Source organism: Buteo buteo, chromosome 1, assembly GCF_964188355.1.
Source record: "Buteo buteo chromosome 1, bButBut1.hap1.1, whole genome shotgun sequence".
NCBI lineage: Eukaryota > Metazoa > Chordata > Aves > Accipitriformes > Accipitridae > Buteo > Buteo buteo.
Genome location: NC_134171.1, coordinates 29,403,486 through 29,428,532, shown reverse-complemented (window position 1 = coordinate 29,428,532; position 25,047 = coordinate 29,403,486). Strand labels below are relative to the sequence as shown.

Below are 25,047 nucleotides of genomic sequence, written 5' to 3'. Positions count from 1 at the left end.
ACTGAGCTGTGATATGCCCCAAGCCATTCTAGGTTGTTGGGTCAACCAGAGACCTCCCACAGTTAGTCTTGAAGTTACTTGTGAAAAATAAGTCCAAGATTCAGCACAACTGGCTGTCAGTGTACAATAGTACCTTGTTTTGGATTAATTATAAAATAATTTATATGCTGTATGTATTGTAAATATATAAATTCCATGCATTTATTTATATAAAGTGTGTTTTCTTCTTGAAATTTTCAAGCACAAGTTTGTCCTACCTTCACTTACATACATAACTCGATACATGGGGTTGTAAATGAAAGAAACTCTCAAGAGCGTTTAAGGAGGGCTAGTCTTTCTGACTGTCATCTGTATGTACAGTGATCTAACCTTTCTGTTCCTAACAGAAAATGTCATACTACCCGTATATGTAAATAAACTGAATGTTAACTATTGTTTGGAACCAACTAATATGTTGCCAGTAATTTACTGTCAGTGCATCATAAGCCAAACTTCTTGTTCATGTGAATATGGTGGTGTTATAGTCTGTGTGTGTGTATATCTGTGTGTATACACACTCTATACTAAATATATATAGTTGTATGAATATATATTTAAATTAATTTGGACATGATGAAATGTTCAGTGCAGAAATGCCTGAACTCTCTTTAGAAGTTACATGCCCTGTCCCCTCTGCTAGAGGCTAATGTCTCCACAGCCTTGCTGAAGCCTGTTTCAATTAATCGAACTTTGTACCAGTGGTTATGAGGAGTATTTGCACTTCAATTTTGCTGTAGCCACCTCCTGAGTAACTCTATTACATGTTTTCTTTTTCTTTTGTTACTTGTGCTCTTGTGCCATGTGTAATAGAAAATAGATTGCACAAAACCTTTTTTTAAATTTTTTTGCAAGCAGGCAGAGAGGAGTATGGTGAAGTTTATTTCAAATCAAACTATTAAAGGTAACTATAGTTAGCTTAATACATTCCATCATTGTTGCATTTGAGTATTTCTGTAATCAATTTTGGAGATGCTTAGATCCCTGCTCTGCTTTGCCTAAATGTTTGTGTTCAAAAGGAGGAAGCCTCTTGTTTCTTGGAAGAAGTGCTCTCCTTTTCTCATGCTATTCCACTGAAGAGTTACAGGTTGACAGAAAAGGCTTACGTGGCTATTTCCTTTTTCTTCATGACAAAGTCTCAGAAGATTATCGCAACTATGCAAACCGACCTGTCAAAGTGTTGAGTCCAAACCAATCAGTACCAACAGCATATATTGTTAAAGGGGAAAATCTAGGGGTTTCTGCCTGCAGTAGAAAAAGGAATGTGGAAGACCTAAGGTAAGCCAAGCTCATTTTTCCTTCCCGAACTGCTCTTTGCACCCCAGTTTCTCAGTGGAGACCCTGTGAAGTATGGCATTGCCAACACTTTCAACAATATATCACGAAGAATTCTACAATAATGACTAATGTTTCCCTTAAAACACAAATGAAGCATAGGAAAATCAGGAGATTAATAGTTTCCAATGAACCTTAAGCCTGTTTCTTTACAATAATTAAATATTTATCATTAATTTGGATGATAAAACACACCGTAACTATGCAGACTTTTGGCAGCAGTTTCCTCAGCAGGGTAGGTGCTTTGAATTTGACCCTTCACCTGCCTCTTCCCAGTATCTGAGGATAATTTCTGCATACCTGCTATTGGGTTTGATACTTACTTAGGATGTCAGGAACTGAGAGGCACCTAGTTTCTAGATCAATGCTTTTTTTTTTTTTTATTATTCAATGTAGCCTTAGATGGCTAATTTTGGAAAGGATCAGAACTGCTCTGGAGGCAGTTCTCTTGATGGCTCTCCTGGTGTCTTCAAAGGCAAGTTGAAATGTTGCCCCATCATTTCTTCTAGATGAGATCACTCATCCTTAAGCAGCTTCAGTCCTTCTTCCCCTTTTTATTATAACTGAATTTTTTCAAATGTTGGGATCAAAAATTCAGAAAAACAGAACCAAATGCTATGATTTACATCTGCTGTACTTTTTTCCTTTTTTTTTTTTTATTAAGAAATGCTTAGCCCTACTGATTACAGTTTAGTAATTTTTTTCTGTAAAATGTGTGTTTGATACTAGAAAGCAGACTTTTTTTACTTTTTTTTTTTAAACAATAGTGAGATTAGGATCTAATCTGTTTGGGGCTTTTTTTTTTTTTAAAAGAAAAAGGTAAGTAGGTGGGGTCAAGCAGTTTTTGTGGTTTGCCATGTTTCATATTAGGGTGAAGAGCTCAGCTAGGGCTCTTTTACTGGCACAACTGATGAAGAGAGGTTTGCATTTCCAATTGAATATACGCGGACAACCAGACATGATTCTTTCTACCTGTAAGTAAACTGGGCTGCATATTTTGATCTTGGAGTTTTGTTTTGTGCAGTAGTAGTGTATTTGGCAAATGAGCTATTTAAATATTGCCATAAAAACACCAACCAGCTTTCTCTTGCACTGCTCAGGTGATCTCTGTTCAGACTGCTTGTCTTGACTTTCAAAATTACTGCACAAATACAAATCCATTGTATGATGGATTCAGCAAAGTCACTACTTCTACATACAGATAGGGAGATATTCCCACATACTGTCCTTAAAAGTATGTACAGCACAGACATGAGTAAAAAGTTTGGTAGAACTAGAGCTGTCTTTTCTCCAGAGCAGAATTAACTTGCAGGAAAGACAGAAAGCCTCAGCTTGCACGTGTGAAACATGGAAAGCTTGGCTTTTGAAGTATTTTTAGAAGCAAAATGTACTGTGACTTTCTGCTAGATCATTGATTTTTTTCTAGTACTGTTGAAAACTGACAGACATACCAGATCAGGAGGCATACCATGTATTACAGTAAAGATCTGGGTTTGATGGGTGAAGCAAAGTTTGTAGTGCTGAACACAGTTAGTCTGCTGCCCCACTGCAAGAGCAAGAACTTCTTGCAAAACATTTTAGAAGAGTGCAAGTCTTAGGACATGGACTACAGCACTTTCAAAATTAATAGTACTTTGAGAAACAGTGTATCAGAAGAAGAAACTCAAGCCAAGAAACCTATGAAATAATAGAATGATAAAATGCAAGTTATAAAAATTAATCTCAAACTTGTTGCTTTTATCTTTGATACTACTTCCCCAAGGCTGCAAATCAGTTATAACTGAAGATAGGAGGAATATTGCAGATATAAAGGTGGGTGAATTGGCCACCTATACAGACAATGTTATCAACCCAAGGCATACTGCTGGGTGTTGTGGAACTTTATCAGGTCAGTTATTGGCAGCAATGGACCATCTCAAAGGACTTGTGTGTTTTCACTACGCCTTCTCTGTTTTTGTGGGACTATCTTTCAGCTTCTCAAGCAAATGGCTGTTCCTGACAGTTGACCAGTCTTCTTTCTTCTTCCTCTAGCATCCTATCTGCTCTGTTGTGTACAGATAAATTTGTTTTCAGGCCTCTAAGCTGATTATCAAAATGTCAGCTGCAAGTTTTTAGGCTGAGTATTTGTCAGGCTGGCTTCCACACCAGTTTCCTAGTATTTCCACCTCATCCACGTGCTTCTCTTGCCATGATATCTTTTCTTGTTTCAAAACTGTGCATGCTAATTTTGGGCATCACAATTTAATAGGCTATCATGGCTCTGTGCTAGTGTTGGGATTCATATTTGTTAACCTGTCACCAGGGAGATAACATGACACTACTTTAAAAACAAGTGTCTTCTTCCTAATATAGTCATTTCCAGAAAGAAAAAAACATAATCAGTGGAATGGGCTACTTTTTTTTGTTGTTGTTCCTCTGTTAAATTATTTGTAGAATTGGCTGAACTTCATCTGAGGTTGCAAGTTTTCATCAGAAATTGGAGAAATTAAATTCTTCACACAATTGAAGAAGGAAGATTCAGCATATTCTATATTCAACAGCTCAAATACTCATCTTGTTTGATTTAAACCTAGGTTTTAAGATACTGACTTTAATTGCTCCATGATAACTTACCCTGAGGATCAAAGCCAAATGTGTTTTGATAGCTTATGTTTTGATAGAACTTGGGGAAATGTGGGCTGAAAGGTCTAGTTGGGCTGTGGATGCTGGAGAAACCTTCCTTCCTGTAGGTTTAAAAGAAGTGAGATTTGACCACTTTTTCTGGAATTTTGGAGAAAATTTTTGGTTAGGTAGGAAACAGAAAAGTGGGACACGAAAATAATGATAGATCCATGAGCACTTTATTTTAACAGACTTAAAAAATAATTTATTATTAAAAATTATGGAATAGTTCTTTCTGTTAGTCTATATTTCTTTCCTGTGTCCTGTCCAAGCAGTCTGTCATTCCTAACATGGTAAATCTTATTGGTGTCTCTGTTCTCTTCAAAATATGGAATCCAAAGTGTGACTTCCTTGCTGAAGCACAACTCTCACTGATACCATCACTAACTAATTTTTAAGTTATGAACTCTTCAGCGTGGTTACTTGAGTTAGGGACCAGAGAGTCAAGGCCTGCTAACATGTATGTGACTAGCGCCCTTTGACAAATCCAGAGTGTTTTGCTTAAGAAAAGGTCCTTGGTCCAAAATGGAGGGAAATTGGATAGAATAGTTCCATTGATTTCAGTGATTTGAGTTAGGGCATAGCAGAAAGGAAAATCAAGAAGAAATATTTAAAATTATGAGTAAATTCTAAGAATCTATTTTCAATTTATTTACATTTTAAAAGATAGTGTGGTGGGTTTTTTCTTTTTTCTTTTTTTTTTTTTGCATTAAGATGCAGGGGTTTAAAAATTATTATTATTTCTTAGTTTGTCTGATGGCTGTTGAATAGAAGAAAAAAGAAAGGAAGGAAGAGCCCAAGTCGCAGGATGGTGTGTGTAGCTGTGAGAAGCTTCAGGCAGGAAATGCCGGCTTCCTGTAGCACTGCAGCGAGCATCGCCATGGCACAGCTCTCGGTGTAAACATCGTCCTTGCCCGCTAGCAGAAGGTGGAGATGCGAGCCAGTTTAATCAAATTATTCATTCAGTGTATCAAAGCTTTCACAATTGGCAGTGTTGGCCAAGTCTTTCTAAAACAGCATCACAGAGCATCTTTGGGTCTTTCTGTAGTGAGTTAGGAACTCAAAAAAAAAAAAATTAATCAAGGGGAGGAAAAAGTGTTGTGCAAGAAGCTTACCAATGACTAGAGAGAATGTAAAATGCATAGATCAATATATAGCTCTTCGCCTGAGATGCTGAAATTCCAATCCATCGGGTCAAAACTTCCTGACTTAATTCAATTTAACTAAAGCAGGACTTAGCTCTGCAAAACTGAAAGCCTTTCTCTGTCTATGTTCCTCGGTAATGTTTCCTGACAGACTTGACAAATTTCTGAACAGAAATTACCAGTTTGCACTGCATTAGTTTACGCTTGTATTAATTTCTACTGAATTCATTCCACAAGTGCTCTAGGAATAATGCATGGACAAAAGAATTTCAGAAGCAGCGAGGTTGCCGAGAACAGATGTGTAAAGATAGGTTTGTTTTCAAAGAGCAGGAAATGCTGCTCTTTAGGATGGTAAATACCTGCTGGATTGATAGGCCGTGGTTTGACACTTAAAATACTCCAATAAGGAGAACAAAGCGAAGCAAATTTGGCAGAACTGTGCAAAGTTTGTGCTGCTCCTCTGGACCCAGCAGTTCAGTTCAGCATGGGCTTATCTGGCCCATGGCCTTACTCTAATCTGAGCCTTAACTCTTAGCCTGCAGAACTTGGTCATGTTTTGTGATCTTTAATGGGTTAGACACTCTACCCTTGGAAAAACCACTCACCAGATGAAGCACATGTCCCAGGAAGCATCATAATTACAGCTTTAACCTATACCTTTTCTGTGGTTTTACAGACAGGACAAGAAACTAAATACTTAATATTGTAATGCTTGGGATATTTTTAAAAACATCACATACATTCATTTATTGCTAATTGCTTTCAGCACAGTAACAGGGGGGATGTGTGTCAAGCACAAAAGGCATCTATTAACAGAGCAAGTCTGAAATCCACTGAAGGCAAAAAGGATTCCTGAGCTTACACTATAAATTTGTTCAAATCGCTGGGCTCAAAAAGAAAAGCAAGACAGAATTACATGTCCATAACATTAGCCTGAACCCTTCACTTTTGTGGTAACAGCCGAATCTTTAAAATCTTATTAGAAGATCATTCTAGCGTTACATTGAAATGCCGCAGTGCTGCTTCTAAATATTTCTGATAAGTGTTCTATAAGGAGACTAAATTATCTGATGAGGAATAATATATTTAATTAGACTCTATGGTTTAATCAGAAGAAACAGACCAACTTTCAAATGTCATATTCCCTTTTGCGCATCACTAAATACTTTACAAACATTGATTAAACTTCATGGCACTGGCTGAAGTAAAAGAAACCCAAGAATTTTTTCACCCATGCTGTTCACTGTTTATGAAACACAGTTTTAAACAGCTGAGGGACAATTTAATGTACACTGGAAAATTATGCAGCAAATAAACTGCATTGCCCATATCTTTTCAGCCTGGTTTCTTTAAGGAAAGTTGTCTGTGTCAGCTGGCTTGTGTATTTGTAATTGCTGCATTTTGCATAGCTGTCAGTGGAAACTCTTATCAAACAGTTGATAGAGTCTTCTGATTAATGTAGGCTCGCCAGCTTCCCACATGATAGGTTCTTCACAGGATGCAACAGTCTAAGGGAAATTGCCTCATGACTTTCAAGATAAATAGTCTAACCAAAACACTTATGAGACAGGTCTCTTTCTACTAAGCACTAGTTTTGGTCTTATCCATTCTGTCATTCTCTCTGCTTCTATTAGTGCAAGATTTGCTAAATTATGTGCCTTCATAGAGAAAATAATTACATTTTCATTGTGTAGTAAGGTTGCTTAATGTTTTGAGTGCTAGGATGCATACTCTCAGCACACTTGGCTGAAACGTTGGTAACAGGCATTGGCAAAAAGTTTCACAGGACAGCAGAAGGGACATCCTATTTATTCCAGGCTGGATTAGGTCATTAGGATCAACAAGCCAGAATGCCATGAGGGAAAAACAAATGAAGTGGAAGGGACTGGTGGGACTGTACAAAGAAATACCATGTGAAATATAAAGCTGTAAAATACCGAGACCTCAGGAAGCCTATTTCAAATAACTTCCTAAGGCCTCTTTCGTACTATGACCTCTGTGGCAGAGAAAAATAGGACACAGTGGAGTGGGATATAGTTATTTTCTGTCAGTGCAGCTGAACGTGAGGGGAGCCTTGCCTTTACATGCCTGTCTCTCATGCTTCCTAAGAGACTGTACATTGCACCCGAGAGCCTGAGCCCGTCACGCTGGTGCTGCTGCCCTCCCACCTGCTCACCACTGATGCTTGATGGTGAGACGGTTCAGGGAGCCGACCCAGCAGAGTGCGATTCCCTGCCGGTTTAGCATCCTGTCTCGCTCAATTGGAGATGAGATGAACAACAGTGCAGAGGGAAAGCGGACGGGACCATAGCTGCCACAGCTTGGCTCAAACTGCCGTGGGAGCACAAATTGGAGAAAGTAGGTCTCGGCCCGAGTAGAAGTGGACCAGAGCGGATGTCAACCATTTATTTACCTTGCTCAAATCTTAATGCCTTCCGACCTATTTAATACCACATCCTCTCTGCTGCTCATGCAAGATATATTGGATTGATTTCTCTCTAAATGTATGATGTATGTGATGATGTGTCCAATGTATTTTTCTCAGGATTATCAACTGCTTGGCACGTAAGTGTAAAGTACATCTTTTGTTAGCACTTTAAACCTGGGCTAATGCGTATATTATATTAATGGCTGCAACAAAAACTGGAAAATCAGTATTAATTCAAAGAACTGAATGTAGTGTGTTGCCTTTAATAAACCTCACAATAAGAAAAAGCTTGTCATGCAAGTGTGGTTTTATATTTACCTTGAATGATCTAAAAATTATGTCGGTGCTGAAGGGTACAGTTCTCCACCTCCTGTCCCTGATGATGTTCTCATCCCCTTCATTGCACTGGTTAGAGCTTGTACAGAGTGGTGTGATCAGTCAGATTGGTACTGATCTGGCTGACAAGATCTCTTTCTTTATTTTTGCTGATTGAGCGAGCTGATTTAACTCATCACATGCCTCATAATTGCTAAGACATTGTAAAGGAGACAGTGAGAACAAATAGGTAGGGTGGTAGGAAAGCTCTGCTGTCTTTGGTGGCTGCAAATTCAGCCTTAATGATTTGCTAGATATCTCACAGAGCTAATAATGGGGCTAAGCACATACAGTAGTCCTTAGTTCTGTAAGTTTTGTGAACGAACAAACAGGAACACTGCAAATATGGAAAATGTTCTTGTTCACAGATCACACCATCCAGTCTGTTTTCTGCTGCTGCTGCTGCTGCTGCACAGTGCAAAAAAGGTATGTGAAATTCTTAAGCTTTTCAGCAATTAAGATGATCAAAATATCTACACATAAAGGACGTCCTAAAATCTCTGTTTTCAGTAGAACTGCTAATTATACAGAAGTTTCAAGACACTCTAACCTGCATAACCCTAATGAAGGCAGGCATATATATCCATGAATGTTCTTATGTGTATATTTGTAGGTATGTATTCACACAAATACTTCATGTTTTTCAAAATCAGAGCAATGAGAACAAAAATGAACCTGGACCCTGATACCGGCCTCATGACCCAGTACTCGGCTTCACAATTAGGTGTTTCCTATGCATCCACTCGGAAGTGCAGGGTAAGTAATGTTTTGGCAGGTGAAAAGAGAGAATTGGGGTGATGTGCCATACAGTGGCTCAGTACCAGAACGAGCAGAAGACTAACTAGCTCTTGAGCATGGAAGGCTCTTCATTGCATAAAAACTACAGAGTAGAGGCATCCAAAGATTCATAGTGATGTAAATACAGGGTCACAGTGAGTTTTCCCGGGCTAGCTGTCACGGATAAGGTTGTTCCTTCTCCCACTTTTGGATTTGGGTGATGGAGATAGGAAGGGTGGGACTGCCCTGTTGGGCAGGTGCAAGGTCACCTTGCTCAGCCAGCATGTGAAATGTCCATCTCAGTTTTACTATATCTAAGTTGAATTAATCTGAGTTTTCAAAGCATAACTAAGTGCAAAGCTAGAACCTAACCTGATGCAAAAGAAAATTATTATGTTCCTGCCGATTTGCTAAGAAAATCTGCAGCACCCTCCATGTTAATTCTCTGGTTAAATGGCCGAATTTCTAGACATTGTAACTCCACTGATTTCAATGCTGCTCTGCTTTTACACCAGCTGAGGAGTTGTCCCAGCACTCGTACCGTGTAGATTAGGTAGATGGCTTATTTATTTTTCACCGTATTTTCCATTATAATTTTGGTTTCTACATCAAACTGCTCAAATGTAAGTCTTGCTGTTTTACAAGTGATGAGGTGTTAGTGCTTTACAAGGGGAAGTAATGACCACAATGAGTTCCTTTTAGTTACTGACATGGTTTAATAGTTGCGGAATTAAGCAAGCAATAGTAGGGAGAAAAGACTAATTATGAAAGATATTTGTTTTTCACTAGCGTAAGAGGCAATTGCAGTTAAAGAACAAGCCGTTACCTCCTCTACCTGCCGGGGTCTTGGAAGACTACACAAAAAAACCCAGAGTTATTGCACTCTATGACTTTTTTGCTAGAGGACCCTCAGACTTACCACTCAAGAAGTCAGAAGAATACATTATCCTCGAACAGTATGATCCCCACTGGTGGAAGGCAAGAGACCAACATGGGTAAGAGAGTGGGCATCTCTTTCAATCTCCCTACGCAGAAAAAAAAAAGCCTAAAACAACCCCTGCGAAAGCAGGCAGAGAGAACGAGACACATGCAACATTTTAGGGGCGGGTTTGAAAGTGTTCATGAGGCATATGTACTGACTGGGCAGGCTTTCAGCAGTGTTTGGCACCCCAGAAATGGGTGGGGAATCTAGAATCTCTTTGGAATTCAGAGTTAAGTCCCAGACTCAGTAATCTCCTGAGCAACATAAGGGCATTTGAGGACCATGTGAGTTACTGGGCTCTGAGCCATGTGCAAATCCAGCTTTCCATACTTCAAGTGCTTTTCAATGCAGTGTATATGTGCAAACACTTCATAAAGACCACAGAGATTATTAAGACATGTGCCTGAAACAAAATATCTGATCCAAAATTCCTGGATGCTTTAGAGAGCTAGACAACTTCGGTTAGGATCCTTTCCACGTTTATGTTTGTTTCATGTAATTCCCCTTTCTTCTTTGCATTTTCTTCAGTGTATCCTGTACTCTGATGTTGGGAATGGTTATATGTTATATAATAACTGTCTCCTTTTCATTCAGATTTCACCTTTAAATACTTTAAAATGCTTTTTCTTTACTCTTATTTGCAGCGAGAGTACACTGATTATTATTTTGTATATACATGCAAGCACACACTTTATACTTCTTCATATAAAAGCTTTGTATAGGCCAGAAATGAAGAGGCTGGCTTATGAATCAGAAGAAATATATTTTTTTTCTAAATTTTCTTTTGATTTGACTTGAGAATTGTCATTAACATGCTGCTCCAGCACTCCATAAATACCTTTCCCAGCTGACTTGTTCATTTCAGTAGCCATCCACAGTTGTGGGACAGAAAGATTGTGCCTGGGATGAAAGAACTCAGACTTCTCTTCAATTCCCACATTGGGATTCAGTATCTAATGACATAGCCAATAGCATAAGGAACCTTTGTAATTCAACAAAAGGAAGAGGTATATCTGAATCCCATTAATATTTTACACCATATTATAACATTATCCCCAATATGTTGTTTCAGGAATGAAGGTCTAATTCCCAGCAACTATGTTACTGAGAACAAGAAAAGTAATTTAGAAACATATGAGTAAGTACCCTTGAAAATTATAATTGTGCTTTCTTTTCAAAAAAATGGATTGCAGCAACACATTTCAGTGCTTGATCCTTCAATCTTTATTAGACGTGAACAGGGGTTTATTGAAAGGTCTCTTTTTTTGTTACGAAACATTAGTCTTAGAATGAATTAACCATTTTGATTTGGAAATATTTGCTCAGAGAGTGTAATGTGAAGTTACAAACACTGAGCACTTCAGCAACATTCATTTTCATAAATCATAATGTCAGAATCCAGATGTTTCCTATTTCTGTAGGCTTACTACATAATGTTTTTATATTCTGATCTTTTCCTGTTGTGAACATGTAATTAATTGAATAGATGCTAATTCCAATTACTTCAACCTAGTTTACTGGAGAGAAGAGTAAAATTCTGCAAAATTCTAGAGAAGAGAGTCTTGACACAGCATCTGGGACTGTAAATTTCATCACAGTTTGATGTAACTGTTTCCTGATCTTTCTTTTGTTTGAACTCATATTTAATCACAGTAAATGGGGAAAAAAGTTGTCACGTTTACAGTGGTCTAATAAAGTCACTCCTAATTAAGAGACTTTTATATACAACGATAGTTCTATTCAGGTTTTTGGACTGGGAAAAATGCAACTATTAAGATGGATTACTTTTGTGAAACAGACCAAACAATTTTTACTGGCTGAAATTAAAGGATATGTTGTCTCCTTGTTGCAGGTGGTACTGCAAAAACATAAATAGAAGCCAGGCAGAACTTCTCTTGCGCCAGAAGGTAACTGAGTTTATATAGAGAGCTAACGATATCTAGCAAGGTCTATCAGTAGACACATCAAGAGTGTTACCATAGTCAAATCCAAATCTGTTTGGTACACAGTAAGAGAGAAAGTACTTTAAAATAAAAAGGCTTTCTGGGCTAAGCATACAGTGCAGACTATCCAGACTTCACAGAGTTTTAAGTTGCAGCCCTAGCAAATTCTAGGTAGATTTTCCATACTAGATAAATCAAATTACATGCAGTTTACTGTGCTCATCATTTATATGAAATATTGAAGACTGAAATCCATGTAGCGAGTAAATTAGTGAGGTCAGCAGAGCTTAACAAAACCCCTGCGTCTTTCTTATGTATAGAGCAAACAATCTGTACTGCATTCTACTCCCTATCAGTTTACCAAAGTGCCTAACTCAGTTAAACTTATTATGTCTTTGCTCAAGGACTAACACAAGGCTTGGACAAGACAGACCATAGAAGAACATCTCAGATAGAACTGTTTTGTAGTATTTTTTTCCAGTGATTTGTACAATTTGATTTTTTAATATATCAAAGCATTTTCACTACTTCACACTGAAGACTATAATGCACCTAAATTATTTGTCTCCAAGAAACTGCCTGGCACTTAGTGTTTTCCCTCAGGTAATTTTGCTCTGCTATGTACCTGGCTATCAATTCCCATTCTCCACTGCTTTATCCCCCTCCCAAATAGTCATAGGTATCCCACAGAACTTGGTAATCAGCTGCGAGTCCTATCTTGATGGAGGATTATGCAAGCTCAAAAGCAGAAAATAACTCTACTTGGATTTCTTTTCAGTCCAAAGAAGGCTCATTTGTTGTCAGAGATTCAAGCCAACAGGGACTTCTTACGCTGTCCATGTATTCACGTGCTAAAGGGTGAGTTGCTCTGAATGGTTAGGGTTTGTATCAAGAGGTGATGGAAAAGCTTCCTGCAGGCTCCTCAGGATAAGTGGGTAGGTTGGACATGCAGCTCACAAGAGCAGGGCACCACTGCAGTGCTGTTCATGCAGAGTTAATTACAATGTGTGCAGAAAAGATGACAGTGGGCAGTGGAGCTGGGAGCCAGGGTGCAAATGTCCTGCCAAGACAAGATTAACTGCACTCATTGAAATCCTCCTCAAATAATCTGCTGTGAAAGCCATGCATCCCATCCACCTAATGCAGGCAATAAGACCTTACATTCTCATCTTCTTGTCTCTCTTTCTACGTGAAGTGCCATGGCTACCACACCACACCGCCACAGCCTTTGGCCACCGAACCAAACTGCTTCCCTTCTCTGCAGGCTCTGCGCACTGTAAATTCATCCCAGACTCTGCTGTCCCCAAATGTCTCCTGTTTTTCTCCTAAAATCACCTCACCTCCTCACTGTGCAGTCTTACTACTTTTGCCGGCGGACTGCCACAGGACTCGCTTTTCCCCCACACCAGTAGCAATCACCTACAGCACTGACTTATGCCATCCCAAGCTGCCTTATATCCCCCTCCCTCAGCCCTCCTACATCCTCCTGCATCAGCAGCATCTGCTTTCCTTCTCGCTTTCTTAGAGCAAGCCAGAGGTGAGAGAAGCAAGGCAAAAGCATCACTGCTACCACCACCCTCTTCCTCCCTCCCTCCCCTCCTCAGAAAGGTGGGCAAGCCCTCCCCACCACTCCTGTGCAGGGCACAGGCCCACGATTGCGGTAGGGTACCAACCTTCAGCAGCCACCCCCAGCCTGCCATGCAAACTTAACTTCTTCATTTTGAGTCTCACAGAAAGCAGGGGTAGATGGGCAGCAAAATATACAGAAAGCAAGAGAGACAGATAATGCAGAGAAATACAGAAAAGCAAATGTATTAAAAAAAAAGCTCCAATGACGAGGCTTTGGAGAAGCAGAACAGAAAATTTAATCTCACACTGTATGTGAATATGTTTTTAACTTTTGGGGGGAAACTCAGGTAATGAAGAGCGTTTTAATTTTAAAAGCTTAGATTCAAACAAGTGATGAATTAGGAGGAATATCTGTTAAACACTACGGCTGTTTCTTATGGATGCAATGATACAGGAGTAAATACTTGTGCAATAAAAACCATTGTGCAATATCTCCCAAAGCTGGAAGAAAGATCCATTCAAGGAGTTGTTGGCTGGTTTTTTTTTTTTCTGAAACATTATCCCAGCTACACACAGCCATTTTAAGTTGAGAATTGTACCCCAAATTTTCAGATTTTTCTGTGCTTTCTTTCAAAGTGAAACTTAATCAGATTTGTAGTATAAATTACTTTTACTAAAACTATAATCCTTTGTTGATTTCAGAAGTCATAGCGGAGATATTCGACATTATCAAATTAAGAAAAATCACTCGGGACAATATTATGTAGCAGAGAACTATCTCTTTTCATCTGTTCCTGAACTCATCGAGTATCATCAACACAATGCTGCAGGTAATGCATACAAGCTGATAAGGTTTTACGGTTGATGATTTGAAGCTCCTCAGGACTTTGAGAGACTGGAAATCACTCTTCCCTAATACTTTCCTTATAAAAAGAGACAGAAGTTTTTCTATTGCTAATGAATTCAAATATGCCATGATCCTTTCTGCCAAAGTCATAGCTGTAGTGCGCATATACCATGGAGGAAGTGAAACTGTCAAACTCATCTACATGTTCATATTTGACTGAATGGGTCTTGTATGAAATTTGGTCTTAATTGTTGCCTTGTCTACAACAGGACTTGCATGCATGCAATTTAATGAAAGCAGGAGCTATGCTGTGCATCAGCAGGCAGCGTTCTACTGATTTTGGCAAAAAAAACCCCACCCCACAAACAATCAAAGGCAGAATTAGGGAGCACAAGGACTCTCTAACACTGGTTTGCAGCCTACCAGAATTAGCCACTTCTAACTGTTGACGGCAGCCTTTTATAATTTTTACCATTAAAAAATACCCTTCACCTTGGTTCTGCCCATTATTTTAATACAGTATAAAATGTTTTTACCCTGAATGAGTGGAGATGAGAAAACACACAGAGATCCCTCACACTAGTGAGGAAGGAAGACATGGGAATGGACAGGGAGGAGGATTGTAGGAAACAAATGAAGTAGAAAAGGACCTGAAAGTAACCGAAGAATGAATGAATGCAGGGAGTCCTTGGTGAGGGATGTACTCACTGGTACTGTCGGCTCATGAATTCAAAGAAAATAAATGACAGACACAAAAACATTTCTTGCAATGGGAAACAATCCTGAGAAATCATGCTGGAAGAGACCGCTTAGGTGGGTGACATAGTATTGTAGTACTCCTTTATTTAAGATCACTAACATCGTACAAACAAACAAGAGTATCACTTTTGGTTGTATGAAAGTACAGATACTTCTGTAGTCAGGGCCCTATTGAATAGTCTTCCTCCATTTCTTCTCACTGTAGCATTTTATCTGAACAAGCTGTAAGGAAAAGTAACCTCAAGAAATAAGAAATGTACATCAGATTCCAATTTTTTTTGTTTGAGAAGAGGTATGATACAGCGTACTTTAAAACGGAGTAAGTGGTCAACAGAATATTGTTGCTTTGTCCCCTACAGGTCTTATCACTCGCCTCCGACATCCAGTTGGATCAGCTGGATGTCTTTCATCAGCAACAGCAGCACTGAGTTACGGTAAATTTTTTATCTTCTTTTGGTGGAGATTTGGTTATCTGCCTAGGCAAGAATTTAGATCACATTCACCCAGCTAATAATTAAGTTGTATCCATAAAATTTCCTGGTAATAAGAAACATATAAACAGCTGCATATTCACCAGAAACAGACACGCATTTCCGGGTAAGGTGTCAGTACCAAATGAGATGCCTGACTTGAGTCCTGTTCAGCAACTCTTGTGCTTCTGTTACAACCACCAGTGCATTTCACAGAGCTATCTGAACTTTTCTAAGTGGGCCTAAGACTCAAATATGCATTTACTAGCTTTTCAAAGTCTATTTGATTTATTTAAATGCTTAGAAATTAATATTATTTATGGGGAAGATTTTCTTTGTCAGTTCTGCAAGTTTTAGAAATAAGAATGGAATCTTATATAGTATTACAGAAAACAAGCAATAAATGCCATTTTTATGTATACAGATCAGGAATTTCATACCATCTGGCTGATAATAGGAACCTCCAAAATTGAGTATCTTTCATGTTCCCATGAATCTCAAGGCTTAATATTTCTGAAGGGTAGAACTATTGTGGTTACTACAATAGAGGCAGACAGTAACTATTTCTGTAGCTATGCTATCCCCCTGGAACTGGTTCAGAGTTAAAAACATCACATATGATAATGACAGAAAAGTTCTCATATGCAATCAAAGCTAAACACTTACCTTATCCTCAAGCCTCAGACATTCCTACATTAAGCAATTTAAACACTAATCACATTCTACAAGCTGTAAAATAACTTTCACATATAAACATACATGAGCATGTGGAAATCTTCAGGTATTTAAAACTCATGCTATAGCTGATGAACAACCGTGCTGTTTCGATGCATGCATTAACTGCAAATAGCAAGGCATGTCTCCTGGAGCATGGTTTAGGAAAGCTGGCCTGACTATAGTAACATATCGGGTTGCTTTTATAGAGGAGTGGGAATTAAACCCATCTGAACTGACATTCATGAAAGAAGTTGGTCGTGGGCAGTTTGGAGTTGTTCAGCTCGGTAAATGGAAAGCAACCATCAAGGTTGCCATCAAAACCATCAATGAAGGTGCAATGTCTGAAGATGATTTCATCGAGGAGGCCAAAGTGATGATGTAAGTACAAAAAGTATTACACTTGGCAGTTGATATTGAGATGACCAAGAAATAAATATAGCCTAATTCCATTTAAAACAGACCAGTTTGATGGGAATGGTGGATGTGCAGGACAAAAAGGCTGATAGATCTGAATCGGACTGATGCAGATGCTTGCCGCGCTCATCGCCAGACTCTTTCTTTAGAGCATGCACTGCTTTGTGCTGTGGAGCTCCATGAGGAGTAAATGTGCTGATAAATAAATGTGGTCCTACAACTATTCTTTCATCTGTAATTCAGTGCCTCTAGGACCACTGGCAGAGCTCATACCTAACTAAAGCTTTCGAGAAACTATATTACCATTTCTGCTAATTTTGCACATTAGGGAAGTATCCAGAGCAGGTCTTGGCACAGCCCAGAAGACAAAAACCCTTGCAGGGTCATGTGCTCTGCCTGAAAGTCAGGCATAACCAGACCTTTCCATTTCATATCATTTGAATCAAGCTTTGAATTTAGTGCGTTTATGTAACTGATGAACAATTACGAATTCAAAGAGTGAACTTTTTGGAGGAAAATGCAGGCAGAAATGTGCTAGATAGTGGGACAACTCTGAGACCAGATGAATTGAATACTGTTTATTGAGTACTCAAAGTATTTTTCAAAACCATCATGAGAATCAAAGGTCTAGTTACCTACCAAAGACAAATGCTAGCCTGTCTAAAATGCAATTTTAAACAGGAAACTCTCCCACCCGAAGCTGGTCCAGCTTTACGGAGTGTGCACACATCACAAACCTCTCTACGTTGTGACTGAATTCATGGAAAACGGCTGCCTGCTCAATTATCTTCAACAAAGGCGAGGGAAACTCGGCAGAGATGTGCTGCTGAGCATGTGCCAGGATGTGTGTGAAGGGATGGAATACCTGGAAAGAAATAGCTTTATTCACCGTGATTTAGTAAGTACTATAGGTTTTCTGAGGTTCTTGACAAAAATTGGCAGTATAGAACGTGCCACTGCATTTTATGGGACACTGATGTGTCCTGTAAGACTTCAGCCCTGGAGGATCTAATAAGCCAACAGTGTTTTCCTGGCTGTAAACCAAAACTTTTCATCTGTTCTCTTGTCCATGGACAGCTGGAAAAAGTACTTGAGAGAAGTTTTTCCAGCTGGAAAAAACACTTGAGAGGTCAGAGAAAATTGGGATATTAGCATGGAGCAGGCTAGTGTTAGGACAACCCAATAAGAGAGTATTATGGAGTGATCACAACACAACCAAAATCATAGCAATACAAAATGTAAGCAACAATTAGGATTTTTTTTTTTTAACAAAATCTTTTTCTATCTACATTTTTTCTGCTCCCCACTGCCTTACCTTGATGCTGGGATATCTGGGTGGCTTTTCTGCCCTATCCCTCATAGACAGGGAATCATAGGAAAGGAGCTTGTTTCTTTACTCTCTGCTCTTTTTCCAATGCTCACATTTGGATGCAGAGAGGAAATCTTCCTGCTCTCCTCCCTAGCTGCCTGAAGAAATGTAAAATCTTGAAAATTTCCAAGGAGTTCCTGATTTCTGTAATGAAAAAGTCACAGAACATTTTTAAAAATTCACATTGAGTGTCCTAATGGTACATAATGACATTTTCCTAATGTCAGGAAAATACCTGGTTGGATAACTAGACTTCTGCAGCCTAAAATTTATTTCACCTTGCAGGAATATGTAAAAATATTGCAACTCATACTACGAGCATTTAAGCTGATATATGCTATGTTTGTGTAACTACACAGTTGTGAAATATGTTCACAGAGTCAGAGCCAGAAATTTACTTATATTTTTGAGGGCGACACTCATCTCCTTTTAGAATATAAATGGTATGAGCTGAAACAAAAATAATCAGCTGTTGTATTTTCTTAAAATGCTTTAGCACAGATGTCGGGTATGTTTCTCACATTTTCCCCAGGCTGCAAGAAACTGTTTAGTCAACGCGGAGCACATCGTTAAAGTATCCGACTTCGGCATGGCAAGGTACGAGGCCGTTGGCGCGGGTTTCGTGAGTACCTATTCTCCGTCAGCTGCAGCATGACCTTGAGTTAACCTCACCGCTTCCTTCGCCGGTTTGGGGAATCCCACTGTGGTCAATTTTTGAATTCTGATGAAAATTGTAACGTTGTTTAACTGTTGTGCCATGAACTGGATGTCGTGGCCTTCTCTTGCTATTGGTGAGTGTCAGGCAGGTGAACAAAGTGCCAGGTAAATTTCAGAAGTGTGTATGGAGAGAGAAATGCCCAGGGTGCGCAGGGCTGCCAGAAGCTCGAAGAAACAAGTTCCCCAACTTTTTTTTGAGCAGCGGGAGGCCGGAAAGTCCCTGGGGACAGATCCGGGCGCTGGTGCTGACCTTTAGAGGCGGCGGCGGCGGCTGAGTAGGCCAGGCGGGAGGCAGGGAGGGCTGGCAGGGCAGGCAGGAAGTGCGACGTGCGCTGCTCTAGCAGGGAAGTGGTTTTTCTGCTTAATGAGAGGACCAGCCAAAGGTGGGGAAAGAGAGCACAACACGCTCCGGCAAGCACGGGCCGGAGGAAGGTAGCTCTGCCCTCACAGGCCTCCCCCAGAGGGGGTGCTATATTTTACAGCTGAGGTGACCGAATGACCGACTGCTACCCAAAGGGGTTGTCTCTCTCCTTCCTTCATTCCCCTTGCAAGCCCAGTACAAAGCTCTCCACGTCTGTGTTTTACTGGCTGGTTTTTCTGCTGGATTCGTAGACTGAATCGGCTCACTTTGGAGGCAGATGAGCTTGAAAGGCAGCACATGGCTCTGAGCAGGAGGTGGTGGTGACGTTCACCTTGCAGCTGCAAGTCATTAGATGAGCACAGCCGTGCTCCTCACCTTTCCCTCTGGTTTTGCCTCCTCTTTCTAACCTAAGGATTACAACACCCCAGCAGTTCCTAACTAAATACTTGTTTTTCAAAAGGCTGTCCTATACCATGGCAGTGCCCACTGGTTGCACTGCTCCCCAAAAGGGTAAGGTCAGCGTCAGGGGTCTGGACTCATCCAAATGCACCCGAAAACACAGTGAGAGACCAAGGGGCTGTCAGGGTCCAGTCTGAGTATAATGGACCTGAATGGCTCACTGTTGCCAAGAAGAGGAGACCAGTGGTGTGGCTCTAGGACAGGCACTCACTCTCCCCGGGAAACCATGGAGAGGTGACAGGAGCAGAATCTGATTATTCAGAGCTCACACAACTGCCACTACTGGTTATTTTGTACTGGTATTTAGTATGTTCCTTATCCAATAACCTCTCACCTTTCTGTGCCTGCACCAAAATAAGAAAGGGGAGAAAAAGAGATGATTTCTCTCAATGTGACCTCCTTTAAAAGGTGCCAATGCTTTATGCCTTCCGTGAGAACAAATGTTGTGCAGTGCGCATCTGTCGTCTGCTCAAGAACATTAATACTGGGAAAAAGTGCACGGAGCTTATATGTATGCAGGGGTCAGTCTAGCAGCCTTTTAAAATGTTGGCCTATAAATGCTTGCACTGGGCACATAATTTCATCTTATCTGGGAGGTTGGCTCCTATGAGCTTGGGCAAAGAAAATTACTCTTCCAGTGCACTGCAAGAGCTGTTGTCTTGTATGCGGTGAACATTTCTTTCTGCGTTGCTTCTGTAACAATGTGCCAGATATTACATCTGTGAAGTTGGGCAGTTTGGAATTGCAGCCCTCTACCAGTAGTGTTTGGGTACAACAAGTGGTTGAAAAGGTAGACTCTTTTAAAAAGAGACAGTAATTATTTACTGCTGCTGGTTTTCCTGCCCACAGTGAAGGGTTGTGTCCTATCAATGCATACCTGGACGATGACAATAACATCCATCTTGTCAGTCTTACAGATGGTATTAAAATCTTTTATTCCAACATACTTCTCATGAACAATTCAAATCATTCATTTAAACAGAAATCTCTTTAAGTGTGGGCATCTGTGTGCATTTTGTACTAAATTAGTGATACCATTTCCTTGTTTCCAAAATGACACTGTATTTTTATGGAATTATAAACCATCTGTGGAAATGTCTCCAGAACTGCTTGCTCTTGAACTATCATTCAAATATATGCTGTTTCCTGTCATTCTTTAGGTATGTCATCGATGACGAATATATCAGCTCTTCAGGTGCCAAGTTTCCAATCAAATGGTCATCTCCTGAAGTCTTCCATTTCAAAAAATATAGCAGCAAATCAGATGTCTGGTCATTTGGTGAGTTGATTGGGTGAACATGCAACATACCGTGCTTCCCTAAAACTAATGATGTGATTTAGGATAGTGTAACTTTTCACTCATGCTACCTATCTTAAGCTTTAGTCCTTCCCATTCTTCAAATCTTGCCTATATTGAACAAGTATGTTTTTCAATAGAAAGGCTCTGTGCCTAAAAATTAGATTTTGACTGAAATGTGCATTCTTGGTAAGTCCCCATTAGCCATATGTATATTCATCTCAATTTCATGGACCACCACCTTAGCTGACTTAAAAGAGAGCAGAATTATATTAGTTGAAAATGTTTTTGGTTGTCTCCATTCAGCTCAGGTTGCCCATATTTTCATGCATTTTTCAATACACAAAAAGTCAAGAGTGGTTTTTGTTCTTCGAATGTTGTTAAATAGCTTGTGGGTTTGGGGTTTTTTGTTTTGTCCTAAATTTTTTCGTTCACTTCTAGGTGTACTGATGTGGGAAGTTTTCACAGAAGGCAAAATGCCTTTTGAAAGTAAGTCAAATTCTGAAGTTGTCCGTGAGATTTCTCAGGGTAACCGACTTTATCGACCGTATTTGGCATCACATACTGTGTACAAAGTCATGTACAGCTGCTGGCATGAGGTTTGTTTCTCTTTTTTTCCTGTGATATTACTTTATTGTTAATTCGTAATGTGGATCTAAAAGCAACCTTAAAAAATTGAGGTATTAAATCCTTATTTCACATCTGTGGCATCCTCAGTATCTCTCACTATGCTTTTCACAAATCACACCTAGGTTTACAAGCCTCTGTTTCTCTTGACTGTTGCAGCTAATAAATATAAAGCACATCATCAGTACAATAGGCATAGACCGTCCCTGGTTTTGAATATGCCACTATTGTCTCGCTTCTCTACTGTGTCAAATGTAATACCTTTTTCACACCTCTGTATCATGCCTAGCTTTCTCTAGCTCTGCTCTGAATGATAACCTTAACACATTCATATGCAAAGCGGGTATGCCCACTAAATGTGGATTTTAAACCCCATTTTTCAGGTGTACATCAGTGCCTCTGTACATCGCTAAAAAGCTCTTAGGCTGCATCCCTTTCACCTTCTCCACTCTGATTTAGTACTTGATATTCTTTCTCCATTTCTCCAGCACCTGTTTCTTTCTATATTGGTATTCAAACATTGATTTAATCAGCTTCTCCATCTGAGTAATCCCTTAAGGTCCCTCCTTCTCTAGTGTCTACAGGAAATGAATCTTTAATTCTTAGATAAAAAGTACTTTCAGAAGAGCTTTGTGTGCAACGCTTTCATATAAATAGTCAGACATACAGCAAGAGTAGCTGGGGAACGTTGTTGCTACCATTGTCTCCTTTATCCTACCTCTCCTTTCTTGCCCATCTTTTAACTCTACATGAAATTTTTAGACCCTGAGTAAAAAAAGTGTAAGAGACTGAAATCTAAACTGCATCTAGCTTGCTTGTTTACTGCAAACATCCATTGGGGTGCCAGCCAGCACAGAGGATGGGGAGTTAAGTTCTCTCTTCTGTCTGCCATCAGCCAGCAGTTTGTTCCATACTGAGTTGCAGTACATCAAATGATACAGCAGGGAAGATCCTTTTTCAACAATCCAAGAAACATTCCTGAGTATCATGGTTTCCTGAGAGGTAGGGCTTTCCAGTGACCCGTTGCAGAGGAGAAATCCTATAGAAATTCTGGTCCAGAATTGAAATAAATATAAAGAAATTTTAGGAATGCTTGAAAAATGGCTGTGCTCATGCTGCTGGTGTCATGAAGAACAGATTTTTTTTTCCCCTCAAATGATAAACTTGATCTTTTCTTCTGTATTAATAAAATAAAATGTAATTTTTAAGTGGTAGCTCATATATACTTGTAACCATCTTCTAAAGTCTGGTACTATAATTGACCAATCTGCTAATAAAAATTTATCCTCTGCTTTTCCTTTCAGAAACCTGAAGGACGTCCTACTTTTGCAGAGTTAATAGAGACCCTCACAGATATAGCAGAGATGGGATAATCAGAGATTTTACAACAATATGTTTACTGAAAGGTTAGCATGAAGCATGTCAATAATGTAGCTAGTAGAGAAAACCTCAGCCTTTTACAGCAGGCTCTACTTAAATCGCAGTACCAGCATCCTACATAATGAAGCAGCTGTTTGGGCTTGGCCTAATTTTTACTTATTTGAGAAAGATACCTCAGGAGGCTGATTCGGGACTCTCAAGGCTTTGTTTTTGTGATTAGGGAGAAAAATCTCCTGTCTGAAAAGAAATAACTAAGCTTACTCACCTTATAGGCCTTTTTATTTATTCTTTTGGTCAGAGCTACACTAATTCCTGCAACAATAGTATTAAATTATTTGGTACTTACTATGACTCATGTAGCGGGGAATACTGATTGGCAGCAGCAAAAATGATGGAAGAACCTCTGATAAAGCTCTAACTAGGTAATTTTTAAAGGCAAGCCCTTTTGTGCCGCAAAGCATCCAGCACCAAAGAAATGGAGCAGTGTTTCAGAAGGGGTGGCAAGTTAATGGACCAGCTGCGGGAGCAGTGCCCGCGCATGTGCCCATACCCACTGCTGTGGATAAAGGCAGGCAAAGGGAACAGTCATCGTTTAGCAGCTCCCAAGTCACATCTGAGCAGTTGGAAAGACTGAGCATCCCTGAAGACCCACCCTGCATGGTGGGTCAGGGTGTCTTCTCTACCAATTCTGTATAAAAGGAGAGTAAGGATTATTTTATCCAAACCTCTCCCACATTTTTCCAGTATTATCTCCCATTCCTTGCCTGCTGCTGCTTACTCAAACTCCCACGCTTGCCTTGGTCCTCTCCGTGCCAGTGCCCAGAATGGTTGATAGACAAGTTAAAGCTGGAACCTGACAGTAAAATGAAGTGCTTTGAATTAGTCTAGCTCACATGGATCCTGTGATACCTGACATGGACAATGCCTTTAACCCTACTTCTTATGTTATCATTCACTTTTAATTTTAAATCTTAATTGTGGTCAATACAAATATATTATAGAGAAGAAAAGGCAGATGAAGTTCGTAACTGTTTAATATAAAATAGTCAGATCATTACAAATAAATAGGTTCTTTAAAATGCGTGATTGACTTGTGAATTATTTATAGGTAAACACATCATAATATTGATTTTTATACCACTTTGTAAACAAAATATGTAAAGCACACTAGCTAAAGAATGATTGAGTTCTGCACAATTTAATTTTTCATTTCCAAATTTATAAAATAACTAACAATAAAATTGAACATATCAAACATACCATGTTTTGAATTTCCAGAAGATGATGGCATCTCTGGGTCAAATTCACTCCTGGCATTAATCAGTCATCCTTACTGCAAGAGTATTTTGATAGTTATCATCCCTTGGGAAAGGAAGTTGTTAGTCCTATTGTTTGAACATTTGGGATTATCTTCAAACACACTTTTAAGGCATTTCTGCTTCAACCGAAGCATGATATCCTTATCGTTTCATATAATCTGCTACAAGAATTGCCGCCAACTGATGTCACTTTTTACTTTTATAATCAACTTATTTATGAGCATTCAAATCCTTATCAGACCTATGAGTAACTACAGCTCTATACAACACAATACACACATCGAGCTCACCACACTTTATGCCCAGGCCACAGAAGTACAAGGCTTTTCAGCAGATGATGCACTACAAATCTGAAATTCAAACCATCTCTGCAATATAAATGTACATGAGGACATCGAATAATGTATGAGGAATCTTTGTTAATAGCTCATGTAAAACTGGTTTTGCCACATTTATTACTGCAAGTTAATATGTAATACACTATAGTACCATGCAATAAAAAGCAGGTCCATTAGATTTATGTACTCAAAGCACCCTGCTCTTGCCTGTTTCACTGAGTTGTCCCATGGTGAATATGCATCCATGCTTGAAACATGTTGGTCTAATATAAGGAGGCAATAATGCTTCCCTACCAGGCTTCAGCTTCTCAATATAATCTTTCTGTAGGCTGCTTTGGGAAAAGTATGAGTAGGCTGTTACTTACACTGACGCAGATAAATTTAACAGCTGCTATCGTCAGGCTGACAGTAAATAAATGAAAAAGCACTAGAACATGCTTCAGAGTCAGTGAAACCAGTGTTTAATCAGCAACAGGAAAGGTCTATAGGACAAAGGTCAGGTATCTACAGTGTATTTACTTACCAGAACAGCTACACCCATAAATAAAGACTAAGTAGGCCACCTTAGTCCTCACGGTGTCTCTGAGCTCAGCTCACTCTAACCGTATTCAAACAGGCAAAAATGAAAGTACTTATACGGGTGAACAGTGAGTGCCACCCATGTCACTGACCATAAAGAGGCACATGTGGGCAAACAGATGTCTGTTAGCTGGGTTTTTTTA

At 39.5% G+C, this 25,047-nt stretch overlaps 1 protein-coding gene across 1 annotated transcript; it reads left to right on the top strand.

Annotated features, from left to right (window-relative positions):
- Positions 1-8,332: 8,332 nt before the first annotated feature.
- Positions 8,333-23,719, top strand: LOC142037234 (tyrosine-protein kinase TXK-like). The gene is made up of 14 exons (XM_075041424.1): positions 8,333-8,406; positions 8,634-8,736; positions 9,547-9,752; positions 10,812-10,877; positions 11,592-11,646; positions 12,461-12,540; positions 13,954-14,081; positions 15,217-15,291; positions 16,251-16,422; positions 17,140-17,356; positions 18,360-18,424; positions 20,525-20,643; positions 21,103-21,260; positions 22,593-23,719. The coding sequence occupies exons 1-14, from the start codon at positions 8,333-8,335 to the stop codon at positions 22,659-22,661; spliced, it is 1,587 nt and encodes a 528-aa protein (XP_074897525.1). The 3' UTR covers positions 22,662-23,719.
- Positions 23,720-25,047: the final 1,328 nt, after the last annotated feature.